This window comes from Crocuta crocuta, unplaced genomic scaffold (genome assembly GCF_008692635.1).
Source record: "Crocuta crocuta isolate KB4526 unplaced genomic scaffold, BGI_CrCroc_1.0 scaffold119, whole genome shotgun sequence".
NCBI classification, from domain to species: Eukaryota; Metazoa; Chordata; class Mammalia; order Carnivora; family Hyaenidae; genus Crocuta; species Crocuta crocuta.
In genome coordinates this window covers 1277012-1295597 of record NW_027551562.1, presented here as the reverse complement: position 1 = coordinate 1295597, position 18586 = coordinate 1277012, and the positions used below count along the sequence as shown (strand labels likewise).

The 18586-nt window shown below is 43.6% G+C and overlaps 1 protein-coding gene across 1 annotated transcript in view; it reads left to right on the top strand.

The window, feature by feature from the left end:
• Window positions 1-18586, top strand: part of ADCY8 (adenylate cyclase 8) — a 222033-nt gene that overhangs the window by 107936 nt on the left and 95511 nt on the right. The window contains exons 8-9 of the mRNA XM_077750010.1: window positions 2668-2826; window positions 8959-9229. Coding sequence (XP_077606136.1) covers window positions 2668-2826; window positions 8959-9229 — 430 coding nt within the window. The remainder of the gene's footprint in view (window positions 1-2667; window positions 2827-8958; window positions 9230-18586) is intronic.

Here is an 18586-nt window from a genome sequence, read left to right as displayed (position 1 = left end):
TATTTCCCCCGGATCACGTGCCATGTACAGTGCCTGTGTTGCAAAGATGCTGAGATTTAAAGACACAACATCCCCAGTTTGGTCCTAGGATCCTGCTTATCAGCTAGGTGACCACAAGAAAATCCTACTTTCCTGGGCTGCAGTCCCTTCATATGTGATAAGCAACCAAGTTGTCCCACATATGTGCCTCCTACTTTCTCAACTCTCTGCATGCATTTATTCACTTAATCCTGGCAGTGCTCCTATTATTCCCATTTTATAGATGGAATTTCAATAATTTGCCTGAGGCCATGCAGCTAGTAAGTGACAAAGCAAGCTGTAAACATGGGTAGTTTAGGTAGTCTGGCGCTAGAGCCTGTATCAACCCTTACAACCGTAGGGGTTAATGAGAAGAAGGTACATTGGAATAATGATTGTATCAGTCAGCATCATCCTGGTTATGCTGCAGTAACAAACATCCCCCAAATCTCAGTGTCTTAAAAGAGCAAAGATTTTTCACTCACATTTCTTGTCCCTATGGGAGGGTTGGGAGAGTGGTGGGGTACCACTGTACATCATCCTCAGTCAAGAACCCTCATTTAGGGGTGCCTGGGTGGCTTGATTGGTTAAGCATCTGGTTCTTGATTTCGGCTCAGGTCATGATCTCAAGGTTCATGGGTTTGAGCCTACCATGGGCTCTGTGCTGAGAGACTGGAGCCTGATTCAAATATTTTCTCTCTCTCTATCTCTCAGTCTCTCTCTCTGCCCCTCCCCCTCTCTCTTTCTGTCTCTCAAAATAAATAAACATTTTTAAAAAAGTTTACAAAAAGAATCCTGGTTGGGACACCTGGGTGGCTCAGTCAGTTGAGCATCCAACTTCGGCTCGGGTCATGATCTTACATCCGTGGGTTTGAGCCCTGCATCAGGCTCTGTGTGGACAGTTCAAAGCCTGGACCCTGCTTTGGATTCTGTGACTCTGTCTCTTTCTGTCCCTTCCCTGCTCAAGCTCTGTCTCTCTCTGTGTCTCTCAAAAAATAAAATAAAATAAAATAAAACGTTAAAAAAAAAAAAGAACTCTGGTTTAGAAGGCTCCCTCCAATGTCCTTGACTGGTGATTGACACAGGAGGAAGGGAAAAACAACAAGAAGGAGTGTGATTGTTTAGGCTCTTAAAGGCTCTTCCCAGAAGTGAATCATACATGTTACTTCTGTTCACTTTCCACTGGCAAAAGCAACGCGAAATGTACAGGCGAGTGTAATCCTCCCACGTGCCTGGATCCTGTGGTACTGGACCCACCTGGCAGACAGCACAGATCACCTCTCCCAGCGACCTGCCTCACAAAAACTCACTGGGAAAAGACATCAGAGCTCAAAAGCTCTTCTCCAGTGCTGGATGCTGTTTCTTCTCTTGCCTCATTCCAGGTTTTCACATGGCCTCCACTATTTGCATTATCAGTGGATACTATATAGTGTTAACTTCAAAGTTAAAGTTAAAACATTGGTCCAGAAACTGGAATCTTCACTAGGGATGAGGAGGACTGTTTCTTTAGCTACAGACATGCTTCCACGGCTGCCTTTCTAGAACCTGATTTAGTACACTATTTCTATATTTCCAAGCCACCACAATTTTACTTTCTTGTTTAAATAACTTTGTATTATCTTATAGTTTGTTAGGAAGAGTGAATACAAACACTCACTTTTGTATATGGAATTGTTCATTCATTTGTTCTTTCAAAGAAGGAAGGTAATGGAGTCACATTTTTAAGCCCAACTGTTTGCAAGGCATGAATCTCCAGGTTCAGGGTCAGCTGTATTATATTCTACTATTTGAATTTCTTTCTACATAATGACATCATTTAACTCATAAACTAAAATTGTTTGAACTGCTTTGTAAGTTAAGAAGGGATGTGGGTGCCTGTGGAAAACTTCCAATAGTAGAAGTCCTTTCTTTTCTCAAGAAGCTTCGTCCATGCCTGCAGTCAGGGGACCATTTCCCATGGGCCCTGTGAGGTCACTGAGAGCAGCCTATATATCAAATTTGGGGCTATAAGTTTGGGTGCTAACATTTCTTCCTGCATGCTGGTGGATGAGCCCGTTCAGCCCTGGGATGTGAGATACTCTGTTCTGGGGATAGGAAGCCAGGAAAGAGTTTTCAGCGAGGGAGTGACAGAATGACAAGGTCACACTGGCATTTGTGATAACCGTGTAGAGCACTGGCTGGAGGAAGTTCAGGCTGGAGCCAGGACGCCAGGCTGAAGAACCAAAGGATGCTGAACTAGAGTGTTAGCAGGAGGAATGGAGAGAAGGAAACTGAGTGAAAATAAAAACGCTTGGGTTGTAAAAGGAGTGTGCAACAGCCAGAGGGCAGAATTGATAGTCGATCCCAGGTTATGTGCTAGAGGGCAGAGAATGACGATGCCATTCTCTGAGACACGTTGTATAGAATGAACAGGCTTGGGGAGAAGGGTCATAAGGACCCTTAAAATTTCAGATAGAAGACTACGGGAGTTTGGGGGAGGAAGAAAATCCTTCCAGCTACCAAGAAATCTAAGAAGGCTTCATGGAAGAGGTTGCATATGAATGGGCAGGAGCTGAACTTACGGAGTTGGAGAGGTTGGGGCTGCCGCCAAGGCCAAGACTGTCTGGTCTGGTCTCATGCACTTGTCTTTTCATTCACCTGTGTCAACAGGTATGTGAGGTCAAGGACAAAACACGATGTTGACATGCGGATCGGAATCCACTCGGGCTCTGTGCTGTGTGGTGTGTTGGGCCTGCGGAAGTGGCAGTTTGATGTCTGGTCTTGGGATGTGGACATTGCGAACAAACTGGAGTCTGGAGGAATCCCCGGGTAAGTCAGAGCAAAGCCCTCTTCTTGTTGAACCCTTATCATTTGCTCACTTCGTGATGGTTAGTTTCCTGTGTGCAGGATTTAGTGGTCTCCATCTAAGAAACAAGTATTTGGGCAGAGACACAACACTAAAACTTCCTGCCAACGTTGGTTTTCAGACTTGAGATCATGATGAAATCAGCAGAGAAGCATTTTAAAAACACTGGTGTCCAGACCTGATACCAGTTCATAGAAAGCAGAATCTGTGGGGGATTCACAGCCTCTTAAAGCAATTCTCCTGGGCAGCCAGTGGTGAGACCTCCTGGCTTTCTATATGACCTTACCCTCCCTTGTAAACTCAGCTCTCCAAATATGGCTGGCAAGGCCAAGGGGTATAGAATTCTCAAAGCTACTGGTGACCTGGAAAGGTTCATTGATCTCCAAAAAGCAATAGTAAGATTCTGCTTACACACATGTGGCCTGATGAGATTTTTGATATATGTGAGCCAGTAAGGTGTACTGGCTTTCTGCAAACTTTTTCTAAGTGATGATAAATAATAGATAGATAGATGGATAGATAGATAGACAGATAGATAGACAGACAGATAGATAGATAGATAGATAGATAGATAGATAGATAGATAGATAGATAAAGCCAGTAGACAGCCAGAGAGCTAAGATAGAGGGCTTACGCATATTCCTTTCCCCACGCCTCACCCCGAGCCCTATCTTTGGATTCACAGAGTTCTCTGGTATCTGCCATCATTCCTTGCTAATTATATTTACTATCAGGTAACATGGTGTCATGGGAAATAAACTGAGGGGTGGGGGTTGGTATCAGAGAAGCCAGGATTTCCATTCTGTCTCACACTAAGCTCTGTTATGTTAGCAAGTCATGGAAAGTGCAGACTGGGCTTTCATTGCTGTGTGGGTATGATCTCAGGCCAATACTTAGCTTCTATGAGTCTCACTTTCCTCACTATAAAACAGGAGATGGTAATAGTGATATGGTACCTTGTGATTTTATTCCCCTTTCCATGAAGGTTAGTCTTCTCATCTGCCACATGGGCACAGTCCACCATGCAGATTTCATCTGAGGCTATGTAGGGTCAGGGGTGTGAAGAAGCACTTTGTAAACTGTGAGGTTATGTCTGCGTGTCAGTTACCATTCTTCTAAGGGAGCCCTCACTGTCTTTAGTGGTCACTGCTGCTTGCCCTGTAGGCTTTGAACTAAGATGAGCCTCACATCACCACTGGGTTTCTTACGTCCTTAAATTCTTTGGGATTTTCCTACAAATACCTGCAGAATCCAAACAGACCAGGCAGTTGATCCATCTACGTCGATGTCTTCAGAGTGTAGCTGAACAAAGAATAACAGTGTGTGCGGTAAATCCCCTGTGCAAGCCACAGGACACAGCTCTGAGGGAGTGTGACATCCTGCTTGACTTCAGGAGGCCAGTTCAGTGTTCTCAGTCACACCCAGAAACACAAGAGTGATGAGCTTAAATCTTACGATGCGTTTGAAAGGTTGGTTAACTACGTACCAGTTACAGAAGTTGGGGCAAGTTTCCGAATCCCCCTGCCCGATTGCGCACACAAGTTGCTCACACAACTTCGCTGTGAAGTTGGGCTGAGGATACTCTCCGCCTCAAAAACTTGGTTTCAAACAAGATAGTACCTACAAAGTACTTAGTCGTCTAAACAGTATCCGGTTCTGCGGAGGCATTGGATGTGCCAATGTGCAGAAGTATAGTAACCAACACGCATCTCCAAATCCTCCATGGTTGGAGATGGTTTGGTTTTATTTGTTTTTCAAATGCCTGTCTACTTTTTCTGTCAGGAAAGATACAGAAGATAAACTCAGCTTACTTTACCTTTCAGTGAGAAATTAGCCCCCAATTCCAAACACGTACTGAGTACCCCCCATGAGTTTGCCAGTCTGCTAAATACCATCAGTACGTTACATCATTTGATCCTATGACATTCCGCATAGTATAAATACAGACATACCTTAGAGATATTATTATGAGTCCAGTTCCAGACAGCCATAATAAGGTGAATATTGCAAGAAAGTAAGTCAAATGAATAATTGGGTTTTCCAGTACATATAAAAGTTATGTTTACACTATACTGTAGTATCATTATAGCTTAAGAAACAATGTACATACTTAATTTAAAAATATTTTATCGTGAGGTGCCTGGGTGGCTCAATCGGTTAAGTGTCCGACTTCAGCTTCGGTTATGATCCTATGGTTCGTGGGTTTGAGCCCCACTGGGCTCTGTGCTGAATGCTTGCTCAGAGCCTGGAGCCTGCTTCAGATTCTGTGTCTCCTCTCTCTGCCCCTCCTCTGCTCACACTCTGGCTCAGTCTGACTCTCAAAAATAAATAAATGTAAAAAAAATTAAAAATATTTTATTGCTAGGGCACCTGGGTGGCTCAGTCGGTTGAGTGTCCAACTCTTGACTTCGGCTCAGGTCATGATCTCCCTAATGATCATCTGAGCTTTCAGCAAGTCATAATCACTGACCACACGTCAGCATAACTAATACAGTAATAATGAAAAAGGTTGAATTGAAATCTCGCGAGAATTCTCAAACTGTGACCCAGAGACCCCCCAGGAGGAGATGCTGTAAGAGAAATGGCCCAGATAGACGTGTGCGAGGCAGGGTTGGCCCAGACCTTCACTTTGTAAAAGATGGAACACCTTTGAACTGCGATAAAGCAAAGGGCCGTGAAACCAGGTGGACGGCCAGTATTCACTTTCTTGTTTTTATGAGGAAACCGAGGCTCAAAGAAATTAAATATATCACATAAAAACAGCTATGAAGTGCCTCACCATCTGTCACTGTCTTCCATTGTTAACTTCTCGGTCCGGCTTGCTCAAGGCTGCCTTTCTGTTGTGAATCTCCAGGCCTGCACTGTGTCCCCAGAGGCTGGCACAATGCGTGGAACTTAGGAAGAGAGAGGAAGGGGGCGACCCCGCAGCCTGGGTACCCTGACCCTGAGGCCATGCAGAATTGAATTCAAACCCTTTCTCTGCCACGGACAACAGCCACGTTGCCCCAAACAAGCAACGATTCTTAGACTTTGGCGTGTTTCTGAATCACCTGAGGCTTGTTAATCCATAGGTACCTGGGCCTCCCCCTCAGAGTGTCTGATCTGTAGGTCTGGATAGGATCTAGAAACATGTCTTCCTAATATGTTACCGGATGGTATGGAGTTGCTGGCCTTGGTACCACACTCTGAGGACCCCTGTCCTTGAGCTTTCGTTAAATGAGATAGTGTGTATGAAGACTTCTGTCTTGTGCTCAGCATATATTAATTGTGGTCCTGGTTGTAGTGGCGACCATAAGATATAGCTGGAGGGGCGTGGAAAAGACTCTGAAAATGGAAGCCCTTGTCTCAATTCTGTACCGCCACCCACCAGTGATATGACTTCAGGCTAACTACTTACTCACTGTGCTTGGGCCAGCTGCACCATCTGCAAAAAGAGGGGACGAAATGCAGAAATGCCTGTCCCCTTGAGTCGTTGGAAGAATAGAGATGGTAAGAGACCAGTCATGCAGCCATGCATAGAGTAATACCTTTAGCTACAAAATAACATTTATGCAAAATAAGCGTTACCCAATTGTTACATTTTATTTACTATCATGACTATTATTATTACATCCTGGCGTTTGAAATTACTAGAAAATGTTGGCCCAACATTTTCGATATATGAGAATATTGTTTGAGAACTGATTCATTCCCTTAGAGGGAAATATAATTACCACACTGTCATCTGCAAATGCCTAACTCACAAGCTCAAGGCAGTAGCAAGGATGAAAATGAACATCCGAAGCCCAGTTTCTATCAAAACATTTAAGTGTATATTGATTGGGACTTCAGCAGAGGAATCAGTAATAAATAAAAGCGAGGATGCCTTCCACTATGTGAAACATAATATTGATTTAGTATATGCAAATGTTAGTTCCCTTGAGCGCTGGCAGCAGACTAATAAAATGTCGAATCCAGAGAAAATATCAAATGAAGTTGGTATTTAACTTAATTATTTTAAGAGAAAATCAACCATCAGACTTAACGAAACCCTTCCAAGGAGTTTCATTTTGCCACGGAGAAAAAGACAGCTTTCTAGCCCCCAGTTCTGAACTTGATCTGAGAAAGAAGACTGGAACATGCATTTCATAAAAGGTCAAGTGACTTTTCTGTTTTCCTAGGTTAGCATGACTGAGTTCGCAAGTGTTAACAAAATTCCTCACGAGAATAATTTGCACTTACTCAACACATTTCTGAAGAGAGCTCAAAACATGTTTTGTACACTTTTATTTTTAGCACCTTGCCTTGCCTTTGAAATCAAGGACTCTGTACAATGACACTTATTTGGAAAATATGGAGAATGGATCTTAAATGATCAGAAATGCTATTTCTTTATGTGTGTTTTGCAGAGAGTTAGCAGGATGGGTGAAAAGAGTAACCAGGAAGTAGAGATAGTGCTTAAAGTACAGTGTATATGGAAACGTCCCTTTCAAAAAATTTTATTGTTTCCTTATATATATATTTTTTTAGGATTGCAAAAGCCAAGCAAAATATTCAGCACCCACCTCATTCATTCATTCATTCATTCAAAGGAGCACTAAAATCAACCTAAAAAAATGACTTTTGAGCTGAATCAGAGTAGAAAATTATCATGCAGAAAACATGGAATGAGCATTCTAGACAGAGAGAATGGCTTGTTCTGAGTTTAGTAGGCATGAAATAGCACCTTGAATTTGAAGAAATCCTGGTTACCTGATTAGCTGGAGAAAGCATAAGATACAGTAGGGGAGCAGAGTAAGAAAATGAGTTTTGTAGTGGCAAAGCCCATAGAATAGAGGCTTAGAAGCCTTGTTCAGAACTTAGGTGGTATCCTATAAGCCTTGGGGATATAAGGAATAAACAACAGTGACATGATCACAGTGGCATTTTTGAGAATACTCTTAATAATTTAGCATTTGCTTTTATGGTGTGTACAGTATATCATGTACTGTCTTGACTACTTTACACAAATCAACTCCTCTAATACAGTAACCCTAAGAGGTAGATATTGTCCTTTTCCCATATTTATGGGTGAGAAAACACACTTTCAGTAAGTTTAAGTATTTTGCCCAAGATCTCTCAGCTAGCAAGTGGTAAAGCTAGGGTTTCAATCCAGGCAATCGTCCCAAACAGTCCACGACCTTCATCACCATACTAATCTACCCAGATCACGATACATCCCAGCAAGGAGTCAGCTTGAGTCAGACAGTTACGAGGACAGGAAAACTCTTCCCCAAAGGATTTACCACGCAAAAGTTCCCACAACTGAAGTCTGATCGTTAAGGCCCCTGATGCCATCTGTTGTTTTGCTAAACTAAAAAAAAAAAAAAAAAAAAAAATCGAAACTTGGATCATGAGCTGTGATGGCCAGTAATGATGTACAGATGAGTTACTTACCTTGTGAGTGAGCATAGCCCGGTGTCTGCCTGCCTGGTTCACAGCTTTGTTCCCTGCTCCTTGACATATACACTTTCTAGAAGAAATTGCCTCATGGAGTGCTTTTCCTAGAGGACCCTCCAGGCAGCCCCGTGAACTTATAAGACCTGCCTTTGTTCTTAAGAATCTTGTAGACAAGTTGAAGGATGCAGGCATAAACCTAGGAAAATTAAAATGATAGGAAAAGTCCCAAGACAATAAGAAAGCTGCCATTGCTGCACAGCGATTTGGACAATAATCACTGTTGGGTTCAGAAACATGTATGGAACATGTGTGTCTAGTACCATCAACAACACTGAAAAATCACTGATTCTTGGAGGTCGGTGGGATCAGGCTGAAAGTCATAAGAAAATCCAAAAGAAGTACTTAAGTGTGGCTCATCAAGGCTGTATTTTATCAGAGGTTGTGGTGTCCCTTGCGGTGAAGTCAGCAATAACACTTCTTTCTCCTTGATTTATGCTTGTACTTCTGTTTTCTTTCATTCTTTTTGCTTTTTCAAGGGAACGCATATTGTCCTTGAGAACATGTCTTCACAGTACCTGTGTGCAGTCTTGCTGCTGGCTTTGCACAGGACCAAAGCCAGCGATGGCCTTTGCAGGCCCCCTCAGGAGGGTGTAATGACCTATGCTTTGTGCACACAGGAGGATTCACATTTCCAAAGCCACGCTGGACTGCCTCAACGGGGACTACAATGTGGAAGAGGGCCATGGTAAAGAGAGAAACGAATTCTTGCGGAAGCATAATATAGAGACCTATTTGATTAAGCAGCCTGAGGAGAGTCTACTGTCGCTGCCCGAAGACATTGTCAAGGAGTCGGTGAGCTCCTCAGACAGGCGAACCAGTGGGGCGACATTTACAGAAGGATCCTGGAGCCCCGAGCTGCCCTTTGATAACATAGTGGGGAAACAGAACGTAAGTCCTGGCTTCCTTCTTCTGGTTAGCTGTGAATGAATGCTATCATGTACCCCCAGCTCAGACACCTCAGAGAAACCTGATTCCTCTTTAACCTTGTCTCTGCTGAGTGTCATAATCGCAAACGATTCAACATCTCTCCTATGATGCAATTAACCTATGTATGCAATTTCAGGAAATGCCAGCAATACCAGAGGATTCCCCACACCCCCTTATTTTTTTTTTGACCTAGCTGAAAATAAATGTCATGTGAAGGTGGATTATAATCTCCACCCCCTCCCCAAATTCCTCATGTTGGAAAAGATAAACCTGATGTCATTGAACTAACCACAAGAGTTGAAGATCAAGTCCGTGAGAATGCCATTTCTTAGGTAGCCAGCAGGCCAGGAGTTCTGAGTTGTCTTCTGATATTTAAAATCAGGAGGGCACTGTTGATCTGGGGATGTAAAACCATCTCCAAGTGATGCCCAGGCTGAGCAGGAGAACATCAGGAGTAGCCTAGATTTCAAAGCTGGCCACATAGTTCTATTCCTATTTAGGATGGATTTGTATCTTAAATGAAGGGGAGGGCTACTAAGTCAGTACATGGGTGTAAATCACTAATAATCAAATTATTTAAAAAATGGTTTCAAATACTAGAATCACACCAAATCCAATGAGATGCAGCACAAGAGTGAGGCTGATCAGGGGAGAGAGCCAGAGGGATTCAGAGATGCTCTTACCCCAGCACGCTTGTCCAGAGCATGGGCTAAATCTCCTGCCCTCTTAGGAGTTTACTTTTAGTCATTTAGGCCAAGCACAGAGAGCCGAATTCATGTCAGTTAATGATGCGACTCCACTGTGCTTTTTTAAAGAAATAAACAAAAACCAATATATTATAGAAGACTTGGAAATAGTTTTTCAAGCAAAAGCTGAAAGCGCTGTGCAGTCAGTCAACCAAATCAAGAGTGTCGGCAGCTTTATGAAGACATAGAAGGGTTAATTGTTTTAATCCATGAACCTGAACGTTGCTCATTAACTTGCAGATCAGAAAAATCTATCTGTGTAAAGACATTTAAAATAGAAAAGGTTAAAATTCTGAACATCTTCCGTCTTTCTTCTGCATTTGAAAGATGCCTGGGGTACCCAGAGGTCAGGTTAACCTGTCCCTTTCCAGTTCTGTGTGAAGAAGCTACAGACAGAACAGTGCATGGGTCAGATTCCATGGGGGAAGGATGTAGGTCCAGCTAAGCCTGCGTGCCTTTGTAAGAGTCTGCATTTAGGTCTTCACTTTTCTTCTGTGAATGTTTTGTTTTCCCCAAAATTCTATGTGCTCACAAGTCATCACGTGATCTCAGTGTCTACTTCTTTCCATCTTTGGACCGGTATGCAAGGTACAGTTTGCTGTTCTACAAAATAACAGCCCTGTATACTTCTACAGTGGGTTCATGGCCAGCTGCCCTCTCTGTTCCTTTGCCTATTTGTAGCTTGAGCCTGAATCCTGGTTATTAAGAGGTGCCTCACCCTGGAAACTTCAGTAACTGTGCATAAAATCCTCTCTTGCTTTTATTGTTTTTGGTTTCTCTTTTTGGTCTTTCCATTTGAAAAACTTTCTGTTTAATCTGATTGTGGAAGTTGGGATAATTCTTAATTGTACTGGTCTCTGTTGTAGTGGCCTTGCTACTCAAAATTGAGAACCGAGAAGAGAGACATGGACATGCTTGGTTTTATTTCATGATCGATTGATCAGGTAAAATTGCGAAGGAATAGTTGAAATATTTTCTTTGTTGGTTTCCTAAAGATATTTGCTGGTGTCGTGAGATAGTTGTTATGACATGTCATTATCAGTCACAAATTATTCTTGGTGTTTTGCCATACTGTGTATTTCTTGTGATGCCGAATTTTGCCTGGATAAGATCCATCTGTACCGTCTGCAGCACGAATAATCTCGATTCATTTTGGTGCCTCTGGACTTAAAAGCCAGTGAATGTGTATTGATACTCATAAATCACCAAGTAGCACTGAGGACACTTTGGAAGTGACTGGATTGGTTGAAATGGTCACAGACGAGGCTCTCAGAGTTTGAACTTGGCCTTAACTCTGGAAGTCCGCGAGCCGTGTGTGTAGTTCAGAGATGTAATATGCACCTGGAAGAGGTCAGGAGTGGTCTGGCTGAGCCCGTGTGCTACCACACACCCTGTCAGTGCTGCAGAGAGCCCAGACCATCTGAGAGTTTGCCTAAGACAGATGAAACAAACCAGTGCTTCACTGGGGGGTTTCCAGCCAAATTGGCCAGATGTTTTGGCTTCTATTGATTCATAATGTATGCTTAGAAATATTTTTAATGACATCACTATGCCGAGCTATAATCTGTCCTGTGTAGACAGCAGATGTTCAGATAGTTACAGTCTCATGCATGCATTCATTCAATAAAGATTAATTGAGCATCTATTATATGCCAACTACTGCTATTGATTAAAGGGAAGGAGGGACAGAGGAAAGAAACACTTTGGAGGTAAAGTCAGCCAGTAGTTTATATGCTTCATGAAGACAGGAAATCTAGATTTCACTTAATACGTGGTAAGTAGAAGGGCTTGATTAGTTTGTTGAATGAATGAATGAATGGAATGATAGCTACGGGTGGTAGGGGAGAGGAGCCAGTCAAACCTGACCTCTAGGTTGTTGGGTTCGGCGACTGGGTAGATGGTGGAACTCACCTCTGAAATTAGCAATCCTGGAATGGAAGAAGACTGGGAGGGAAACACTAGGAATTCAGTTTGGGGTATGTCGAGCTTGAGGTGGCTAGGGTGCATCAGGAAGAGAGATCCAGAAGGCAATTGAACACACACTTCTGAAGCTCGGGCATGAAAGAACAGTATAAGAGATGTGAACCTGGCAGGCATCAGGACCTGCATGCAAACTGAAGCCACGAGAGTGGCACAGACAACTGGAGGGAATATGCAAAATAAAATAATCCGAAGGCATAGGACAGACGTTGGGGGGCAGCTGATGGGAGGTGAAAGAGAGTAAGAATCCCATGAAAGACACAGACTGGAAGCAGCCCAAGTGATCGTGAGAGAATGGGGGAATGTGGTATCATGGAAGCCTGGAGAACAGAGAATTTTGAGGAGGAGAGGGCGATCAACAATGTCCACTATAACCAAGGGGCCTGGGATGATGAAAGAGGAAAACTACCAGTTGGAATTAGATTGAAAAACATCACTGGTAGGAGGCAGACTTGATGAGGTGATGGGGTCGGAAGCCAGATTGTCACAGTTGATGAAGGAACTCTGGATTTCCAAGAACAGCCCAACTCCATTCCCCTCCCTTCCCTGACACCCATTTCAAGAGTCTATCCGTGGTTTGGAAGAGCAAGCAATGTTACTAAGAATTATTTCTGGGCCCTCGTGTGCTATCTTCTGGTCCCTGTCGAGCCTAAAGATAATCCCTTTGTGTTGATGCTACGTGCCTTCCTGCCCCTATATCTGTATCCTTTTGGGTTAAAATTGCTGTTCGGCCTTCTGGGTTGCCCTCGGATGCACTGAGCACTTATGCTTTGCATCAATGACCCTTGACACAGGCAGATGTCCTGCTCATCAATTTGGTGTCTTGGCTTCCTGAACCCAGGTTTGGTTACCAGTATGGCCGCTTATGCTCTGAGCCTCTAGGCGGATTGAAAGTAAGAAAACTAGAAGGCAAAAAGTTTGAACCATGATGGACTATTCAATGTTAAGACTATAAAAGCAGAAGCAGGTCACTGAAGCAGACCAAAAATGAGGGCTTTGACATTGAGGGAGGATATCCAGAAATTTCAAGATGAGGCTATTGGATGGGTCATCAACATGGTCATCAAAGCTCTCAGAATAAAGACAGAACTTGGGATGGTAAGTGAAAGCAGTTCTTACATTAAAGATCACATTTCTCTGTTGGTTGAATGCTCTATCTAAAATCAGCCTGTGGGCTTGAGCTCTTAATCATTTAGTTATTTAATGAGCACCCAGTATTCTAGATCCTAGGGATCCAGTAGTGAGGACACAGACTTGGTCCCTGTCTGGTAGGAGCTTGCCTCTTACGGGGAAATCAGACAATGAACTAAAACATATCTGTGCTACAAAGAAGTAGAGATATATGAATACGAGGTGGATAGAATTACTGCAGAAGGATTGTAGAGGCCTCTAAAGATTCTGTTTGAGTGCTGAAAGGGCCCTACATGCAAATGACCAGGAGAAGAGCTTTTCAGACAGGGAACACAGCTAGTGCAATGGCCCTGAGGTCGGAAAAGGTTTGGTGTGTTAGAAAACAGTTAAAAAGGCTCTCGTGGCTAGAGCATAATGAGCAGGCAAGAAAGGGGTATGAGATGAAGTTAAAGGAGACAGGACCTCATCCCTGTGGGCCTGCTGCTTTTGGATTTTATTCCAAAGGAAGTGATAAAAGGTTTTAAGCAGGGCAGTGACATATTCTGATTTAGATTTTTAAGAGATCAGTTTGGCCTACAGGAGCAACAATGGATTTAATCAGACACACTCCATCTTAGATTTATGAGAGGAAGTGTTTGTGTTGCTATAAAAAGTATTGTGTGATCGTGTGATTTTTATCACACGGTAATAATTTAATAATGATAATAACACATTGTGATAAAAATCACACGATCACACAATACTTTTTATAGCAACACAAACACTTCCTCTCATAAATCTAAGATGGAGTGTGTCTGATTAAATCCATTGTTGCTCCTGTAGGCCAAACTGATCTCTTAAAAATCTAAATCAGAATATGTCACTGCCCTGCTTAAAACCTTTTATCACTTCTGTTTGCACGTATAGGAGGATTAGGAGGAACTTGACGGAGGAACAAGGGGGAGAAGAAGGGCGGAAATGGTGGGGGAAAGGGAGAGAGGCAAACCATGAGAGACTCTTGAATGCTGACAAAAACTGAGGACTGATGGATGTGGGGGGGAGGGGGGGTGGGCATGGAGGAGGACACTTGTGGGGATGAGCACTGAGTGTTATGTGGAAACTAATTTGACAATAAACTATTTGTAAAAAAAAAATAATAATGATAATAATACTATCATTTATAATTTTAACTTGATTTTTATGACAAGTGGCCAGCTGAGAGGCAGACCCTCTGTTAGAGCCTGGGGTCTGGCCCTCATCGATTGTGACATCCTCAGCATTGTCCGCCCCATCCCTTTCACACCCGCCATGGCATCACAGACATTTTTTCTGTCACTCCTCCAAGTTTTTTAAAAGAATCCCCCAGAAAAAAAAAGTACACACGTGCTGCCTCATTGTAGAGATTTGTGGCTTCTACACCATAGACTGACTTGGGTCATCACTGTTACCATGGTATTAATGCGGGCACTGTGAAGGTTGAAAACGGCGGTAGAATTGCTGTATTCCACTCAACAAAACAACGCGGGTGTGCTCCATTGCCAGAGGCACAGAGAAATACCCACATCATCGCTAACATTCCTAGAAGTAGAGGGTCTGGGGTCAGGTATCACATTGGGGTCATCGTTCATGTTCTTTCCGTTTAATGTCCGCACCAACCGAACAGAATAAGTGTGATGTGTCTGTTTAACAAATGAGGAAATTGTGATTTGCAGAGATTGATTAATTCCCTAAAGGTCATGGAGCCAGTAAATAACAGAGCTGGAATTAGAACCCAGTTATGTCTAACTCCAAAAGCCACATGCTTTCCATCTGGCCACACTGCCTCCTCTTTGTCCCTTTGTAGCTTGAAGGTCTGTGCTGGGTTTCTACCTTCTATGTTGTTGCCAGGTCAGTCAGTGAGTCTCCAAATGGTGTGTGTGTGTGTGTGTGTGTGTGTGTGTGTGTGTTCACCTTCTAAAGATGGGTCCCCACTGATATTTAGAAATTTTCTGCGAGAGCTGCAGGGAATGACCAGATTTTCCTCCAATTTGTCCTGACATACTAGGCAGCGTCTCATCCCCTGACTGCCCTGATGTGATCACTGTCTGCTTGGCAGAGGCTAAGCCGGGCAGTCTGTCATGTCTGCCTAGTGACAAAATGACAACCAAACATTTGACGTAGTCCCACTTGGATCGGAGAATGTTGAGCCCAGGAGACAAGGAAATGCGAAGGGAGGAGAGCTGGCCAGGCTCGAAGCAGGACAAGAAAATCACATTTGGGTTGTTACGGCTTCATCAGTCTCCGCTGGAGCCATTTTTAGATCCTGCTCTTTGTGCCCATAGGGAGAAGAGAAGGAATTCTGTGATTGCCCTGTTGATCAAAACCCTCATGTTAACCTGAGGGTCACAGGCTCCTCGTGCTAAACTGATGGTCAGTCTTGTGATCTTGGGGAAGATCTCTGCAGGATCCAAAATTTGTCCAAATAATGGTGGGAAGGGTCTGGAGGAAAACTCCAGAGAACCCAATTGGAGCTCTGACTGTTCCACTTCGTATCTCAAGACGTGAGGCAGCCACTTCTTGCCTCCAAGCCCCAGTGTCCTCACCTGCACAAGGCTAGGTCTGCCTGGAGGCTCCCTTCACTTTTTTTCAGCACTGACCTTGGCCTTAGTTTCTCAGCCCCAGATGCATGCCGGGAATCCGTGGCTGTCCTGGTGACTTATCTACACTTCAGAATTGCCCCAGGAAATTAGCCCAGGAAATAAGAATTCACGAGAAGCAATGGGGACATTGACTATGTACAGTTATCCTACTATAGGGTAGTAGGTTGGCATAATTACCATCTAGTGAACTGTTTTAAAACATCAATATCAAATTCAGCATCAAGTGAAAGCAATAAATACATAAATAAAAGGTACTGGAGGTAAAAATCTTATCTAACTAGAGAACGAAAACTGTTCTCGCAGTTGAGTTTTGATTGCATGACATAAACACCCAAACATCATTGCAAACATCATCACCTTTTGCATTCTTTCTGGGTCCTGTTTTCAACATGATCATTGTGTTCTGTTGAGTAATATTGATCCCTGGGGTTTGGTATCTTTCCTTTGGTTTCTGCCCCTCCAGGGCAGGGGCAAAGTAGCTGGTGCCTTTTCTGTGTGTTCCAATGCCCACAAGAAGAACTGTCTAAATTCAAGCTCATTTTACTTCTATCGTCCACTTGAACACGTCAGTCTCCCCTTTCAAGATGTTTATTTGTTCGCTCATTCAGTCATTCATTACTCAGCTGTTTGTTGAGGCGCTGTGTTGGGGGTTGGGGGGAGAGATGAGGAAGGAGGTCCAAGCTGTCAAAGAGGTCCTGGTCCCTGGGATTACCACCAGCTCAACAGCTCATGTGAACTTGCTGTCATAGAGGACAATGTTAGTAAAGGACAGAGTGGTGAACCAGAGTAATTGGGGAAGACCTACCCAAGGTACTGACTATGAACCTGAGACCCACAGACAAGCAGATGGAGGCCAAGGGTGAGGGAGGAAGACCCCTGGAGAACCCTGACCTGAAATTCCTGCTCCCAAACATGCCTGAAATCTTCGGTCTTGGTTTTAAAGAGAAAGAAGAAGGTGCGTTCTCAGGCCTTACTGTTTCTGTGGTAAGCTGTCAAAATCTAATCGTCTGTATTCGATCTTGTATGCAGGAAGTCACAGGTGAATGTTTCTCCATCCGTAATTTATTTTTAACCATTTTAACATCAGATTAAGTTTCGATGTTCACTGGATGGCACAGCTGCAGGCGTTTTGGGTAGAGAGCACGGAGGGCTTTGTCCACTTACCCACAGTGCATCTGCACTCTTCCCGTAACATGGCTTTTTCCGACAACACATCTCCCCAGGCAGCCCTTAGCCCTGACTCGGGAGACAGCTGCTGAGTTCAGCCCAGGAGAGTCATTAGAGGGGTCTGGTTTTTCACTCTCTTCAGACAGGCAAGTGGATTTGAAGCCTTCAGGGAGCATTGAGTGGATTAAGTAGGCAATTTGATCTGTTAACGTTGACTAATCATGCTTCTTTTCCATGAAGTTCCAGGACTAGAGTCAGGTAGGCGAGAGAAAGGTAGGGGCGAGCTTGTGTCTCACGTGGAATTGGAAGCCTGGAAATGCCCGTTAGTTGGCAAGTACACAGCACACATCCGGGGCTTCCCCACTGGTTGATAACTGGCTGAAACTTTTCTTTTTTTTTTTTTAATAGTTTTTATTTATTTTTGAGACAGAGAGAGACGGAACATGAGCGGGGGAGGGACAGAGAGAGAGGGAGACACAGAATCCGAAACAGGCTCCAGGCTCTGAGCTGCCAGCACAGAGCCCAATGTGGGACTCGAACCCATGATCCGCGAGATGATGACCTAAGCCGAAGTCGGACACTTAACCGACGGAGCCACCCAGGCGCCCTTGGCTGAAACTTTTCTAAGCAAACTGGCTGGACTCGTCTTTCACCAGGGACTGACTCACTTGGGGAATCATAAAATTGTGGCCCAAGGAACTGGAACCACCGAATGCATAGCATTTTAAAATTTTATTTTATTTTATTTTATTGTTTTTTTAATTTTATTTTATTTGTGGGAGAAAGAGAGGGAAAGGGAAAGAGAGAATCCCAAGCAGGCTCCACACTCAGCATGGAGCCCCACGTGAGGCTCAATCCCACGACTGTGAGATCATGAGCCGAAATCAAGAGTCAGATGCTTAACTGACTGCTCCATCTGAGCACCCCCATGTAATAATTTAAATATGAGATATTTAATGTATGCTGTTTTAAATATGTGAAGATCGGTAGGAAGAGAAAGAGCAAACATCTGGATTGTTCCCCCTAACTGCTTTATATCCTTGAACTGGGATTTAAGTTTTATTAGTGTTGGTGCTAATTTGGTCAATGACTGGGTGAAGATTCTTCGCTGTAACATTTCTTCATTGAGCTACATCAAGATTTTTTCATCTTTTTGCTGCCAATGATACTTAACGATTATTTTGACCCAGTGCAAGTCAAACGTACAAAGATTTTCCTTTCCACACAAAATTGCATGTGGTGCGCATGAGTATGTAGTCTCGCTTTTTAAGATGGTTGGGCATATGTGGCATAACCCACCATTACTGCCGCTCTGCCCAAGGAAACAAGTGTCACCACTCGAAGGTGATTTAATTCCAGCCCAGAGCAGACACTGGACATTTCTTTCGGCCTCAGAAACCTCATCTTTGCTATTATGCGTGTACTTATTTTCATTTCCCTTAGGGTCAAAAAGGAATTACCCTGATACTTTCTTTTTTAAAATTTATTTTTATTTTTATTTATTTTTGAGAGAGAGAGACAGAGCATGAGCAGGACAGGGGCACAGAGAAAGAGGGGGACACAGAATCCGAAGCAGGCTCCAGGCTCTGAGCTGTCAGCACAGAGCTGACATGGGGCTTGAACTCAGGCCTCCCAGCCCTTCCCCGCCCCCACCCCCCACCCCTGATACTTTTCTG